General features: G+C 32.4%; 1 protein-coding gene across 3 annotated transcripts in view; it reads right to left on the reverse strand.

The window, feature by feature from the left end:
- LOC127265243 (uncharacterized) overlaps positions 1 to 10122 on the reverse strand; it is a 73593-nt gene extending 63471 nt beyond the window's left edge. Inside the window, exons 1-9 of one of the 3 annotated variants that reach the window (XM_051294970.1) lie at positions 9405 to 10122; positions 9089 to 9239; positions 8273 to 8326; positions 8101 to 8189; positions 7425 to 7660; positions 6807 to 7066; positions 6122 to 6205; positions 5844 to 6022; positions 4533 to 4736 (exon numbers count right to left, since the gene is read on the reverse strand). In XM_051294970.1, coding sequence (XP_051150927.1) covers positions 6185 to 6205; positions 6807 to 7066; positions 7425 to 7660; positions 8101 to 8189; positions 8273 to 8326; positions 9089 to 9239; positions 9405 to 10036 — 1443 coding nt within the window. In that variant the 5' untranslated portion in view covers positions 10037 to 10122 and the 3' untranslated portion in view covers positions 4533 to 4736; positions 5844 to 6022; positions 6122 to 6184. Of the gene's footprint in view, positions 1 to 4532; positions 4737 to 5843; positions 6023 to 6121; positions 6206 to 6806; positions 7067 to 7424; positions 7661 to 8100; positions 8190 to 8272; positions 8327 to 9088; positions 9240 to 9404 lie in introns of those variants that run through there. The other 2 variants (XM_051294969.1, XM_051294971.1) reach the window with 2 other exon arrangements.
- Between the last annotated feature and the right edge of the window lie 3961 nt (positions 10123 to 14083).

Raw genomic sequence — 14083 nt, forward strand, 5'->3', positions numbered from 1 at the left:
AAAGCTTATGTGGAGACGAGGGGATCCGCAAAGATCCTTCGATCTCGATTTCAAATCCAAGGTAAGTGATTTTAATATTACTTTTTTGTTTCCTATACATATATACTAATATCTATTTTAAATCTTTTTAGATGCATACGAGGGAGCGGCCGGATGATCGGACGACCGAATACATCATAGGGAGTAATCCGTCCCTTTCCTTTTACATTTATGCATTTAATTTAATTTAGCATTATGCATATAGGAATAGATTTATTTTTACGTCGGTCCCGGGACATGCATGCATTAATTTTTTTGTTTCTATATTTTATACTAACTTATTTTCAAGTGTTTTTAATTTGTAGGTAAAGCTTATGTGGAGACGAGGGGATCCGCAAAGATCCTTCGATCTCGATTTCAAATCCAAGGTAAGTGATTTTAATATTATTTTTTTGTTTCCTATACATATATACTAATATCTATTTTAAATCTTTTTAGATGCATACGAGAGGGAGCGGCCGGATGATCGGACGACCGAATACATCATAGGGAGTAATCCGTCCCTTTCCTTTTACATTTATGCATTTAATTTAATTTAGCATTATGCATATAGGAATAGATTTATTTTTACGTCGGTCCCGGGACATGCATGCATTAATTTTTTTGTTTCTATATTTTATACTAACTTATTTTCAAGTGTTTTTAATTTGTAGGTAAAGCTTATGTGGAGACGAGGGGATCCGCAAAGATCCTTCGATCTCGATTTCATATCCAAGGTAAGTGATTTTAATATTACTTTTTTGTTTCCTATACATATATACTAATATCTATTTTAAATCTTTTTAGATGCATACGAGAGGGAGCGGCCGGATGATCGGACGACCGAATACATCATAGGGAGTAATCCGTCCCTTTCCTTTTACATTTATGCATTTAATTTAATTTAGCATTATGCATATAGGAATAGATTTATTTTTACGTCGGTCCCGGGACATGCATGCATTAATTTTTTTGTTTCTATATTTTATACTAACTTATTTTCAAGTGTTTTTAATTTGTAGGTAAAGCTTATGTGGAGACGAGGGGATCCGCAAAGATCCTTCGATCTCGATTTCAAATCCAAGGTAAGTGATTTTAATATTACTTTTTTGTTTCCTATACATATATACTAATATCTATTTTAAATCTTTTTAGATGCATACGAGAGGGAGCGGCCGGATGATCGGACGACCGAATACATCATAGGGAGTAATCCGTCCCTTTCCTTTTACATTTATGCATTTAATTTAATTTAGCATTATGCATATAGGAATAGATTTATTTTTACGTCGGTCCCGGGACATGCATGCATTAATTTTTTTGTTTCTATATTTTATACTAACTTATTTTCAAGTGTTTTTAATTTGTAGGTAAAGCTTATGTGGAGACGAGGGGATCCGCAAAGATCCTTCGATCTCGATTTCAAATCCAAGGTAAGTGATTTTAATATTACTTTTTTGTTTCCTATACATATATACTAATATCTATTTTAAATCTTTTTAGATGCATACGAGAGGGAGCGGCCGGATGATCGGACGACCGAATACATCATAGGGAGTAATCCGTCCCTTTCCTTTTACATTTATGCATTTAATTTAATTTAGCATTATGCATATAGGAATAGATTTATTTCTACGTCGGTCCCGGGACATGCATGCATTAATTTTTTTGTTTCTATATTTTATACTAACTTATTTTCAAGTGTTTTTAATTTGTAGGTAAAGCTTATGTGGAGACGAGGGGATCCGCAAAGATCGATCTCGATTTCAAACCAAGGTAAGTGATTTTAATATTATTTCGTCTTTTCCTTCCTATGCATATACATAATAATATCTATTTTAAATCTTTTTAGATGCATACGAGAGGGAGCGGCTGGATGATCGGACGACCGAATACATAATAGGGAGTAATTCGTCCATTTCATTTTACTTTTATGCATCGCATTTATTTTAGCATCTTGCATATAGAGTTAGATTTATTTTTACGTCCCGGGACTTGCATGAATTAATTTTTTTTTTTTAATTCTTAATTATCAATAAACATATTTTTTTCCTAATTATATCAACTTAGACTAATATAACTTATCTTCTAAAAAAAACACAAAATTTAATTAAAACTTAATATTAAAATTGTGGGCTGGCCTGGCCCGGTATACTTGGAAACCGGGCCATGGCTTGGTTCGGGTTTTCAAACCCAATCCAGAATCAGGCCGGGCTTATCGGACTTCAATTTTAAAACAGCCCGAGACAAACCAAAAAAATATTACTCTCTCTTTCTCGCAAAAAATGCACTAATTTTTTGCGTGTCGGAATGAGTAACATCAGCCTGAAATTGCCACATTTTTTTTTTTTTGTTAAATATGATTTCAACTTTCTCAAATTATGGAAGCAACATACCTTAAAATTTGAATCCACCGATATGCTGAAGCTTTTTCCTTTAAATCCGTTGATATGTTGAAGCCTTTTCCAATAATACCTTTGTATCGAATTGCAATGGTGCTGCACTAGATAAACCATTTCTCAATGCTTCCACATATAACTCCTAGAAGTAAGAGATTAAGTAAAAAAATAAAAATCATGCTTACACTGGTCTTTCCTATAACTGCTATTATGAAAATTCTCAAAGCATTATTATTACAAAATATAATTTATCAAATTCTCTAAACTAAGACTACTTAGTACCAACTCACAAACAATTTGTTCATACCATCTTTAATGTGCCAACATAGCATAATTCAGATGGAAGAAACAAATGCCGTTAGAAAATTATTAAGCACAACATTACAACTATTTTAATCGTTATAAATAAAATTAGACCCCTCTGCCTTGTGGAAATATGTTCAACAACTAGTGGACAACAAATTAATGTTCACACATATACATACACATGACTATTGGAATTTTAAAGTTGTAATTATATTGCAAGTCTATATATGTAATGCCCATATTCAACTAGAATTTGTTACCTGAATTACAAATGACAACTGTTCTTGTGGCTTTTATGTTCAGATCCATGATCAAAAGCTGCCAACCGCTCTGTAAATATGGATTCAACTGTTGATGATAAAAAAAAAAAAACATATACAAATTAGGATAGGTATTACCTCATACATAAGATATGTGTGTCCTGTATAAATTTCTCCATTCATTCTACATAAACACTCAACAAATTCACTATTTAATAGTAATCGAACTGGGACACACGTGAGTATTCTGTTAGTAATACCTCGTAAACAATTCCTCACGAGAAAATTCCATAAATAATTTTATAAGTAAATTACTAATGACATCAATCATGAAATTTTATCCGTGACTAATTTGCACACGTAATTATATTTATTTTACAATTTCTTACTAAACTATGCACAATAATTTAAATTTGTTTCTAACTTACTATAAACTAATGGATATATAGGATCAAGCAAAAACTGTGTCATGATATATTGACATTTTAAGGTGCAGAAGTTTGAAAAAATTACACCACATGAAGTGAAAGACTCGACCTTTGATGCAATTAACTATAAATTCCAACTCTATAAAAGTGTAGTGCACATAGTAAAACATAAATTTATCAATCGAAAAGAAATGCTATCTGTTTTCATTTAACATGATGGAAATTACAAACCCAAAGCATATTTGATGTCTACATGTAGATTTCCAAGTTGCAAATGGTGAAAGGATTAGAATACAATAGACACCATATTAGCACATTGCAATAGCTTAATCCGCTAAAGTTTTAAAAATCTCATTATTATATAAACTTCATTCAATCTACTTTCTTGTATCTACAAACCAGCCAAATCCTGATATATTAACAGGATCGTAACAAATATATATAACAAGAAATTGCACCTTGCTAATAATAATTACAAGATTAAAATACTTATGAACAGAATAGTGGCTTAGAAACATAATCTTATATCTTATATCTTCAATAGGGGTAGAAAATGAAAATTTCACAAGAAAAACTAAAATACTTACAATTACACCCATAAAGGAATGAAATAGAATTGTCGGCATACGATGCACCTTCTGATTCCAAATTTTCTAACGGTGCCTGTACCAATACAAGATTAAACAAGCATGATTCAGTAGTTAGTAACTTTAATGAATGTCATGAGATCATGTCATTTAGACGAGGGGTTGAAGTGGAAGGGAAATTAACTAAACTTGCCCAAACGGTTCAAACAGCCAGTTACGATTTGTCAAAATATCAAATCAAAACCAAACCTTCCGAATAACAGCTTCGGTTACCGTTTAACGGTTTCGATTACAGTTTAAAAACCGCCGGTTTCGATTTAAAAACCGCTTGTTACAGTTTGAATCGCCTGTCTATATATATTCATTTTTAATATTTTTTATTTTCTATTTTTCTAAATTTGAATTGTATTTAAAAATAAGTAAATTTTATATTAATTTTATTCAGATATATTTATTATTTATTTATTATGTAAAAATCATACATATAAATAATTAATTCAATCGTTACATTATAAAAATAATTAAAATAATAAATATAGTAAATCATTAAATTAAATTAAAAATAAAAGGTACATAAAAATAAATATAAAAGTATTGATATGATAAAAAATTACAAAATACAAATGGTTGCAGCCACTAGCCGTTCTCCTTTTTTTCTTTTACCTGCTCCCTACTCCCTCTTTCCTCCTTATTTTTCTTCTTCTTCTTTGCCTGAGCCGCCTTCTTCTTCTTCTTTGCCTGAGCCGCCCCGGTGAGTGGTGAGAGATTAAAAAATAAAAAATGCAAACCGCCGGTTCAAATCGTAAACCGGCGGCTTACGGTTTGAAAAATTCACAAACCGAAACCGAACTGTGGGGATGACAGTTTCGGTTCGGTTTGTGCCGGGTTTCGGTTTTAACCGTAACCATCGGTTCGAAAACCGGTGAACCGGCGGTTCAAACCGACGGTTCGAAACCTGGGCAAGTCTAAAATCAACCTTATTCAATTCTAAATCAAAAAGGATCTCTCGACATATATTGGTGATAATTAACCATGAATTGGTCCAACAAATTTACAAAATAATATCTATCATGCAGAAATTTCGTAAATTTAATTAAAATTCCACATTGTTGAGTATATGGCAGTAATCTTCTAAGTAAAAGAACCACGGAGAATAAAATAAATTTAAACAAACCTTTCAACAAAACTTAACAAAGCAAGTTGAAATATTAAAACTGCAACACCATATTGTGAATAATAGCTTAAATCAAGCGGCGCTTAGAGAACATAGAATTTCACTTCCTTCATACATAATTCAAACAATATTTTACAGAGCAACACATTATTCACAAATCTCTATATACTACTTTCGTAATAGGTATGCAATATGTTTCTTCAAAAGTTTACTACCAAATGGACACTCTTACGGACCAATGTTTCAAAATATATGTTTTCATGAATTCAAACATAAGTATAACTTTCATCATAAATGGGCCGTTTGAAATAAAACACTACACCATTGGTCTTTGCATGGAAATAACAAACAAAGTGGCATAAAACGATATTTCTAAAAATTCCCTAACAAACAAAATGGCATAAAATGATATTTCTAAAAATTCCCTAACAAACAAAGGGGCATACATATCATATTACCCTTCTTATGCATGCATCTGCATTATCAATGTCAAGAGGCTAAACAACAACAAACATTCGAAAAGTAACGGAAATTAACCAACTTCATCAGTCTCGTCTTATGAGATCAATGTTAAGACTCATGACTACTTACTTGAACTATTAGTAGTACTACTATAGCTCTTTCTTTATTATAAATTGTAAGCATGGCAAAGAGATTAAGGAAATCTTCACCTTCTTCTTCGGTAGATGCCATAAGCAATAGTAGCAGATGAAGTGATGCTTAATATAATAACCACAATCCAGGTGGCATCTCTTTTTGTTTAACTTTAACTGTATCAAGCCCACTTGGTGGGTTGTGGTTATCAAATAAGGCCGCACTTGATTTGCCAATAGTAGTACCCACTTGGCCCCTGATTTAATTAGTAATGCATGTAATTTGAATTATCTATCAATCTAAGATAAGAATGGGAGGAGAAGAGAACATATATATTCAGAGAGAATTGTGAAACCTCCAAAGCCTCTCAACGATTTCACCCTTTAGGATCTGTTCCTCAACTAATTCAAGAACATCCTTAGCCGTGATGTATCCACACCTGCGTGATTAGAGCAAAAAAAATAGTTAGTTATGATTAATCCTTGAAGAATAACAGACTACAAATGTATGTTTTCATAATTATAGACCATGAACACATATTATGGTGCATCAAATATCTAACATGAATCCATAAAAACTTATACTTATATACTGTAATTAAAAATAAACGAAATATTGTCTATAGAAGGATAATAAAATATAGCAAGCCATAAAATCTTGGTCTCACCAATTGGCAATTGCAAGCAATCTTTTCCTCAAAGTTAAGACTGAAAATAATCACATAAGCTGCCTAAATTCTTGTTTCCTCATATGTGTTAACAGCCAATCCCCTAAAGATGAAGGCTCTATGCAACTCAAATTCAAGCAAAAACTCAAACTCAAAGTTCTATTGAATCAGTCACCATTACAACAAGCCTATGAACCCAATTTCACTCACACAAATGTTGTCAATTCAACATCAAATTTAGAAATGTATTTGAAATCTTTGGGAGCAAAAATTGAAATAAAACAATCTTGCTCAAGATGTCCGCTATCAAGATTGTTTTCCATAGAAATGCAAGAAGAATTGGTGCACATAAGGCACAACCAACAGCATATACCTTAGACCAGTTCTCTTCGTCTACTAAGAGAATAGTGAGTCGCCTTGGAACTGTTAACGGCAAGTGCATGAGAGAACATAGTTTCGAAAATGGAAACAATGGCCGATGTGTTTCCGTATCTTCCTCATTCCATCCCCACAAATTCTTGTCTCCGTCATTGATCAGTGTCGCTTGGTTGAAGTATATTGCCACATTAGTAGCCCACATCCACTGCGGCAACGAAGCATGTGACTGCGCATTACTCTCGGATCTAACCATGCCTGACAAAACCAGATGGATCCGACAAACTCGAAAAAATCTTTTACAATTCTTAAAATTGGACCCGAACCCGATATATATTAAAATTTTATATATTTTACTCAAAAATATTATGATAAAATAATAAAAAATAAATATATTAAACCAAAAACATATTTTTAATATAATTTAATTATTAAAAATTATTTTTTTTCATATATATAATTAATATATTAATAGAATCCAGATAGGGTCCACTCTTAGACCCGACCCGGACCCGATACCCGAATAATTGAACCCAACCCCAAATAAATAGGTCGGGTCCGGGTCGGGTCTACCCGGACCCATTGCCATCCCTAGAAGGACGGGCCATTGTCATACTCTCAGAGGCTCTAAATGCTGCAGCTTTATCTGTGGAGAAGAGTGGATTCCCGGTGCCCGCTACAATGCCACCGAATATTACAACCCTTCCATTTTCAAGATGCCGGATTGCTCGTTGCCTGCTGTAAGGCTCGGCAACCTCGGGCATAGAGAATGCACTCTGCAGATGTGCCTGCACGTCTGCTTTCTCTAGTGTGGATTGCAGCAGTATGGAGTTCATCTTCATCGCCATCATTCTGGTTTCAATGGGAAACCGAGGCAGAATCAGTGAATAAAATGCCGACGGTATATTAATTCAGTAAGCGAAAAGACCAAAAAAAGCACCATAGGGAAAATGCGCCTCATATCAGTCATGGATAAATATTAACTACGCCACTCTCACTAGAAGCATTTAACCTATACACGAACCCAAGATCTTGATTGTGCTAAGAATCAAGGTCGGAGTTGACTTGTAGTTTACAATGAATTATTGATACGCCTACACGAGGTGAAGATATTGATCCCACAAGCTTTCACAAGAGTATAAATTATAATACATGATCAACGAAAAGAGTTGCCCATGAATGTGTTTGGGATAGTACCAATCATCGTCTTTCTTTTGCAAATTTGTTGAATAACAGTCCCAAGAAAACCTTGCAAGATAAAAGAAAACATGACTTTAAATTAGAGAACTTACCCAATTTGATATGCAGTGCACCTATCAAATCCAGAGGTGACCCACGAATCTCCACAAAAGAAGTTTCTACCACCAACAACTATAGCCACCTAGGACAGAATTTAAGGCTGTGTGGGTGGGCAAAATAGATACGCAGAAAGACAAGTAAAGAATGTGAAGTTTGTATTCATACCTCAACTCCAGCAAAACAAGCTAATGAAACTTCTTTTGCAATCAACATTGCCACCTGTGACATGAACGATTACAAAATTAATCAAAGCTTAAAGCTAAGAACATGGAAAGCTAAGAACATGGAGGAATTCTTTCCAATGCTTTTGATGTAGATTCCGAACAAACTTGAGGTGATGAGTTTAGAAATCACAGCTTCGGTAATAATAGTTTTCTATCATACAGGTATTGAGGTTCTTGGTGATCACAATCCAAATTACACAATATTTCAAGGAAGATTCTGCAGGCCAAAGGAATGAAACGTTCGAGAGCCAGGCCACCTAGTTTACCAAATCACCATTCAAAAGAATTCAAATGTCTGATCAAATATATGCATCAAGCTACAAATTGCATTTCTGTGTATGAAATCCAGCAGAATAGGACTCTCCACAACCCAATTTTCCCCAAATACCAAATCAAAGAAGTTTCTTAGTTACAGTGGCACACCATTGGAGGACATTCTGTAAAATGGAAGCGCCATAGGGCTCAGGAAAGAAATCAAAATTACGGAGAGAACAACAGTGTTTAGAAGCAGTTGCAAGCTCAGTTAAGGAAATGCATTCAATCTCGAAATTTAGCAAGCAAAAGGCATTTCTGAAGGAAGAAAGTTGTTCTAAAACCTGTAGAATCATCTATATAATATCATCGAAGATGCATAAGGACAGCTCTATGTTCTTAAGGTAGGATGGTTTCATAGTATCTTAGGTTGTGCCTTTGAGATTCAGTATAAAACAGAACATGCATTTAGTTCGACAGGTTGACGAGGAAGACGAAAATACACCTTTGGATCTACATTGTTAGGTGCAGCAGCACTTCCAGCTAGAGCAGCACCGCTAATTTTGAACACCACTCTTCGTCGTCTGAGATTGTTCGATGGCTTCAATTTGGCGTTGTTAATTTGAACACTGGTACTGTTGATCGATGTTCCTAACCTGTCAAAAACAGGTTTCCATTGGAAGGAATTAAGCATTAGATTATACTGTCCAGATTTCGATCATTGTAAAAGATACAGAACTGCTTCTATAAACCACAGCAGTGTTCAAATTTCTGCTTCCCGATCTGGAATTAGGAATCACAGCTTTCAGATGTATGTATACCTTTTGGATTGTCTAGCGGAATAGGACGCACCAACGCCGACGGACGACTTCTCCTCCTCCGCAGCAGCTTTAGCGGCAAGAGAATTTCCGACGATCTGCTCCATCTGCTTGAACCACGGCCAATGACTCGCAGCAACGCCGCCGCTGCTCAACCGATGCCTCTCCAATTTATACCGCTTCTTCAAATTATCAACCTTGTTCTTACACTGCTCGACGCTCTTCGTCTGATTCTCGCACCTCTCGCTCACCATCGCCGCCACCTCCTCCCAATCCCTACCTCGCAAATTCCCCCGATTCAACTGCACAAACTTCTCGCTATACGCCTCGAGCAAACATCCGATCGCCGTATCACTCCACTCCTCCCGATCCTTCCTGTAGTCCCCGCTCCCTCCCGACGAAGGCAATCTCGACCTCTTCGGCGTTCCGCTGTGGATTTCATCCCGATCGATGAGCGCTTTCCGGAAATCGGATTCCGATCGGGCTCGGAATCGAATGGATCGGAGTCGTGGTCGTACGGGTTGATCTGGTAGGGTGGGGGTGGGGTTTGGGTGGCGGAGGCGGAGGCGGAGGCGGAGGCGGAGGCGGTTGGGCGGGGTTAGGGTTTTGGTGGTCGTCGAGGAAGGAAAAGTCATCGCCACAAGAGGCCATGGACGGCGTCAAGTTGACGGAAACGGAGCGGAGTAGACGGACAGGCCCGGGCGATAGGGGCCCTTGCTCTGGCCCATTCCTTCTAGGGGCCCCAATAATATATATATATACTCCTATATATTAATATATATATTATTATTATTATTTTAAATGTATAAAATAAAATTTAAATAAAAAATTTATTTTATAATTAATTTTTAAATAAATAATTTGCATTAATTTTTAAATTATTTATTTGTATGTTTTAGTGTGTTTATTTAATGGTATGATTTTATATTTTTTTTGTGAATTATATAAAACTAAAAAGATATAATAGAGTAATATTTTTGTATTCTTATTATTTTTTTTATATTTATATGTTTTAAATTTGTATATTTTATTATATTTTTTAATAGTAGTTTTAAAAATTTGTGTATTATATAAACATTGAGTTTGTTTATTTAATCTAAATTTTCTAATTTTTACTATTAGGACTATGCGTTTCTCTCTCACAAATATTTCATCAAATATTATTTTAATATCAAATTCAAACCAAATTTTTCCTTAAACCAATCAAAAGAAACAAACCCTTAATAAATATTTTTGTTTAAAATTTTTCTTTTAAAAATTTTGATTGTTTATAAAAATATTCTTTAAAAAATATTAAATCAAATATTTTTTTAATTTTTTATGTTATACTAAATATATCACATTAATTTTATATTTATATTTTGATCTTTTAATATATAAAAAAATATTTTATTAATACATTTATATTAAAATATATATATTATATTATTATTATTATTATATAAGAAATATATTTAAGGGCCCAATATTCTAATTTTGCCCCGGCCTAATAAAGGTCAAGAACGGACCTGTAATGGAGGACATGAAAAGAAAGAGCGTCGTTAAGGTGATTGGGGTTTCGTTTTGGGGATTCTGAAAACCGATGAGGCGTTACCTTCGTCCACGAGCCCGTCATGTGGGCACGTGGCTTGCGCGTGCCGCCCTATTTCACTTGCACCGGATCCGTTTTCATTAACGGGTCCGGAATTAGGGCGTGTTGGATATTATTTTAAATTTTATTTTGAAAATATTACGATAAATAAATTCTTGTTTATAAATTTATTACTCTATTTTTAGAAAATATTAACTCACTCTTAAAATGGATTCAAGCATATACCCATTTCAATAATAATCCCAAAATAAAATTTTCAATTTAATTATAAAATGTATAATATACATTATTTTATTAATATGTAGTACTCCATCCATTTCAATACAATATTCGTGTTAGCATTTTTTGTCTGTTTCGAAACAATACTCTCATTTTCATAAATAAACATATAGCCGTAAAACTATTCCTACTTTTTCATTATTATTACACAATTGTCACTACTTTTTATACTAACATCACAAGGGCAAAAAAATCATTTATCCTTACTTTCTACCAATTACCAATATTATATCAATATTCTTTGAATCTCGTGCTAACAATAAGACTATACTTTTGGGAACGGAGGGAGTATTTTTTTTTATGTTTTTTTGGGGAGTAAAAATCATTTTTTGGTCTCATTCAATATCATAATTATCGATTTTGGTCTCATTCAAAAAAATTATCAACTCTGGTCCCATTTTATTTTAAAAGATCACAACTTACGGCTTATTTTTTAATAATTTTTTTATATATCCAATTTAACACTTAATTGTTTTTAAATTTTTATATTCACTTTTTTTTCAACTAATTCTTTAACAAAACTATCAAAAACGAAAAATTATTCTGGCAATATATTAATCCGAGTCTATTTCAATCATTCATATTTTTAAATGCCATTAATTTTATAAATTTGAATAATTTTAGAGTGTGTTTGTTTGGGGGATTGGATTGGATTTACACTATTCATCCAATTTTTTTCTCCAAAAACATCACATCATACAACTATTTAAATTTAAAATTTTTACTATTCCAATTCTAACTCAAAATCCAAAGTCCCAAACAAACACACCATAATATTTCATAATATAAATATATATATAATATTATTATAATTATATAAATTAATATTTTAAAAATAATAGTATAATATTATTTATATATTATTAGATAATAAAAATATATATAAATAAATCATTACGATGAATTTTATAAAATTGTAAAGGTAATAAGTAAAAATAATGATACTATAACGGGTGTTGAAAGAAATAATTTGAATAATAATATATATAAATATATGATGTGAATGAGAGATATTAAAAAAATAATATAGTAGAGACACTCACCGTAACAAATGCTCTTACGCTCTAATTTGAATAATAATATGGTATGTGAGACGGATGTAGTAATAATTAAACGAGATTATGCACTACAAAAAAAATTACATACCTAGGACGTTGAGAATTCCATCATAACTAATTTGTGACTGAGATATCACACTTTTTGTTGGGTTTTCTTTTGGCGAGGGAGTTAAGTGCTTGTTCATCTTTGTGTTTTTTAATTAATGTGTTATTTTGTATTAATTATAGAAAATTATGTCAATTATATAAAAAATAATCTTTAATATTAAATTATTAACTTTTTTGTGATTAGACAATTATATATTACTCCCTCCGTTCCACATACCATGTCCACATTGTCGTTTCTCTCCGTTCCACGTACCATATCACTTTCCTTTTTTGGAAAATGATTACACATTTCATTCTCATTTTAAACTTTTTTAATTTTTTTTTAAATTTTAATTAAACTAATTAGTTATCTTAATCTTAATTTATAATTATTTATATTATCGGATAATTATTTTCACTAATACATTCTTAATCATCTACTAATTACACCCCTCCTAAAATATTGTGTCTACAGTATAGCAGACACGGTATGTGGAACAGAGGGAGTACATATCTTGTATTAATATGTATATATATTGTAGTTTAAAAATAGTTATGAAGAATGTACCATAAAAAAATGAATCATAAGTTGCACGAAGTTTTTTTTTTCATGAAATTTGCGAAGAAACAATCATCTTCTGGGTCCGTTGCAGGTTTTTTTTTTTTTTTTTTCTATTAGGATATTATATTAAATGATCATTTTATCTAGACATTTTATAAATAAAAAAAATATTCTCTGTGGAACACATGCATAAATAACGAGAGACTAAAATTAAAAAACTAACATATAAATCAAAATCAAATAAAAATAAAATATAACTTCATTATTATTATTATTATTATTATTATTATTAAAACCTTTTTTTAGCTTGATTCCACCAACGAGGCATGTGCTTTTCTCCTTAGAAATTTAGCAGGTTTGACCTGGACTGCTAACACCAACTCCAACTTGAGCCCCCTCCCTCCCCGTATTTTTAGAAAGTGATATATGATTAGGGCTGGCAAAAATTAATCCAATTCGAATCTGATATAAAATAATTGGGTTTGAGTTAAGATTTTCGATCCAATTAATAATTGGGTCAAACCCGTTTAACCCATTTAATTAAATGAGTCGGGTTAAGGTCTACATTTTCGACATGAAAATAACCGGTCTAACCGGTTTAATTAATATTATTTTAAATTTAACTATATTTTTTAAATTTTATCAATACAATTCAATATTTATGGCCAATTTTATAAAAATAAACAATAAAAAATAAAGGATTGTGTTATGTACTATTACGTAGTGTTTGTTAATTCAATTCTTGAATATCGGTTTTATGACATGAATAAATAATTTTTTGCTTTAATATGTATATATATTACGCATTAAAATTTTTTGTTAGTATAAATTATAATTTTAAATTAAAATTTAAAAATTTTAGATTTAAACGGGTTATATGAGTCATATTCAGGATGACCGATTAATAAAAAGTCAGATTAATGTTGCAAATATCAACCCATTTAATTAAATGGGTCAGGTTCAGGTCAAAGGTTTTATAACCCGTTTAAGCTGACCCAAACCTGAACCCGACCCGACTCGACCCGGTCCGTTTGCCGGCCCTACTTGGGATCTTTTCTTTTTCGCGGTTTGTTATGATCATCATAGCTTAATTATCAATCAAAAC

The sequence above is a fragment of the Andrographis paniculata genome, unplaced genomic scaffold, assembly GCF_009805555.1.
Source record: "Andrographis paniculata isolate CXL003 unplaced genomic scaffold, ASM980555v1 Contig72END, whole genome shotgun sequence".
NCBI classification, from domain to species: Eukaryota; Viridiplantae; Streptophyta; class Magnoliopsida; order Lamiales; family Acanthaceae; genus Andrographis; species Andrographis paniculata.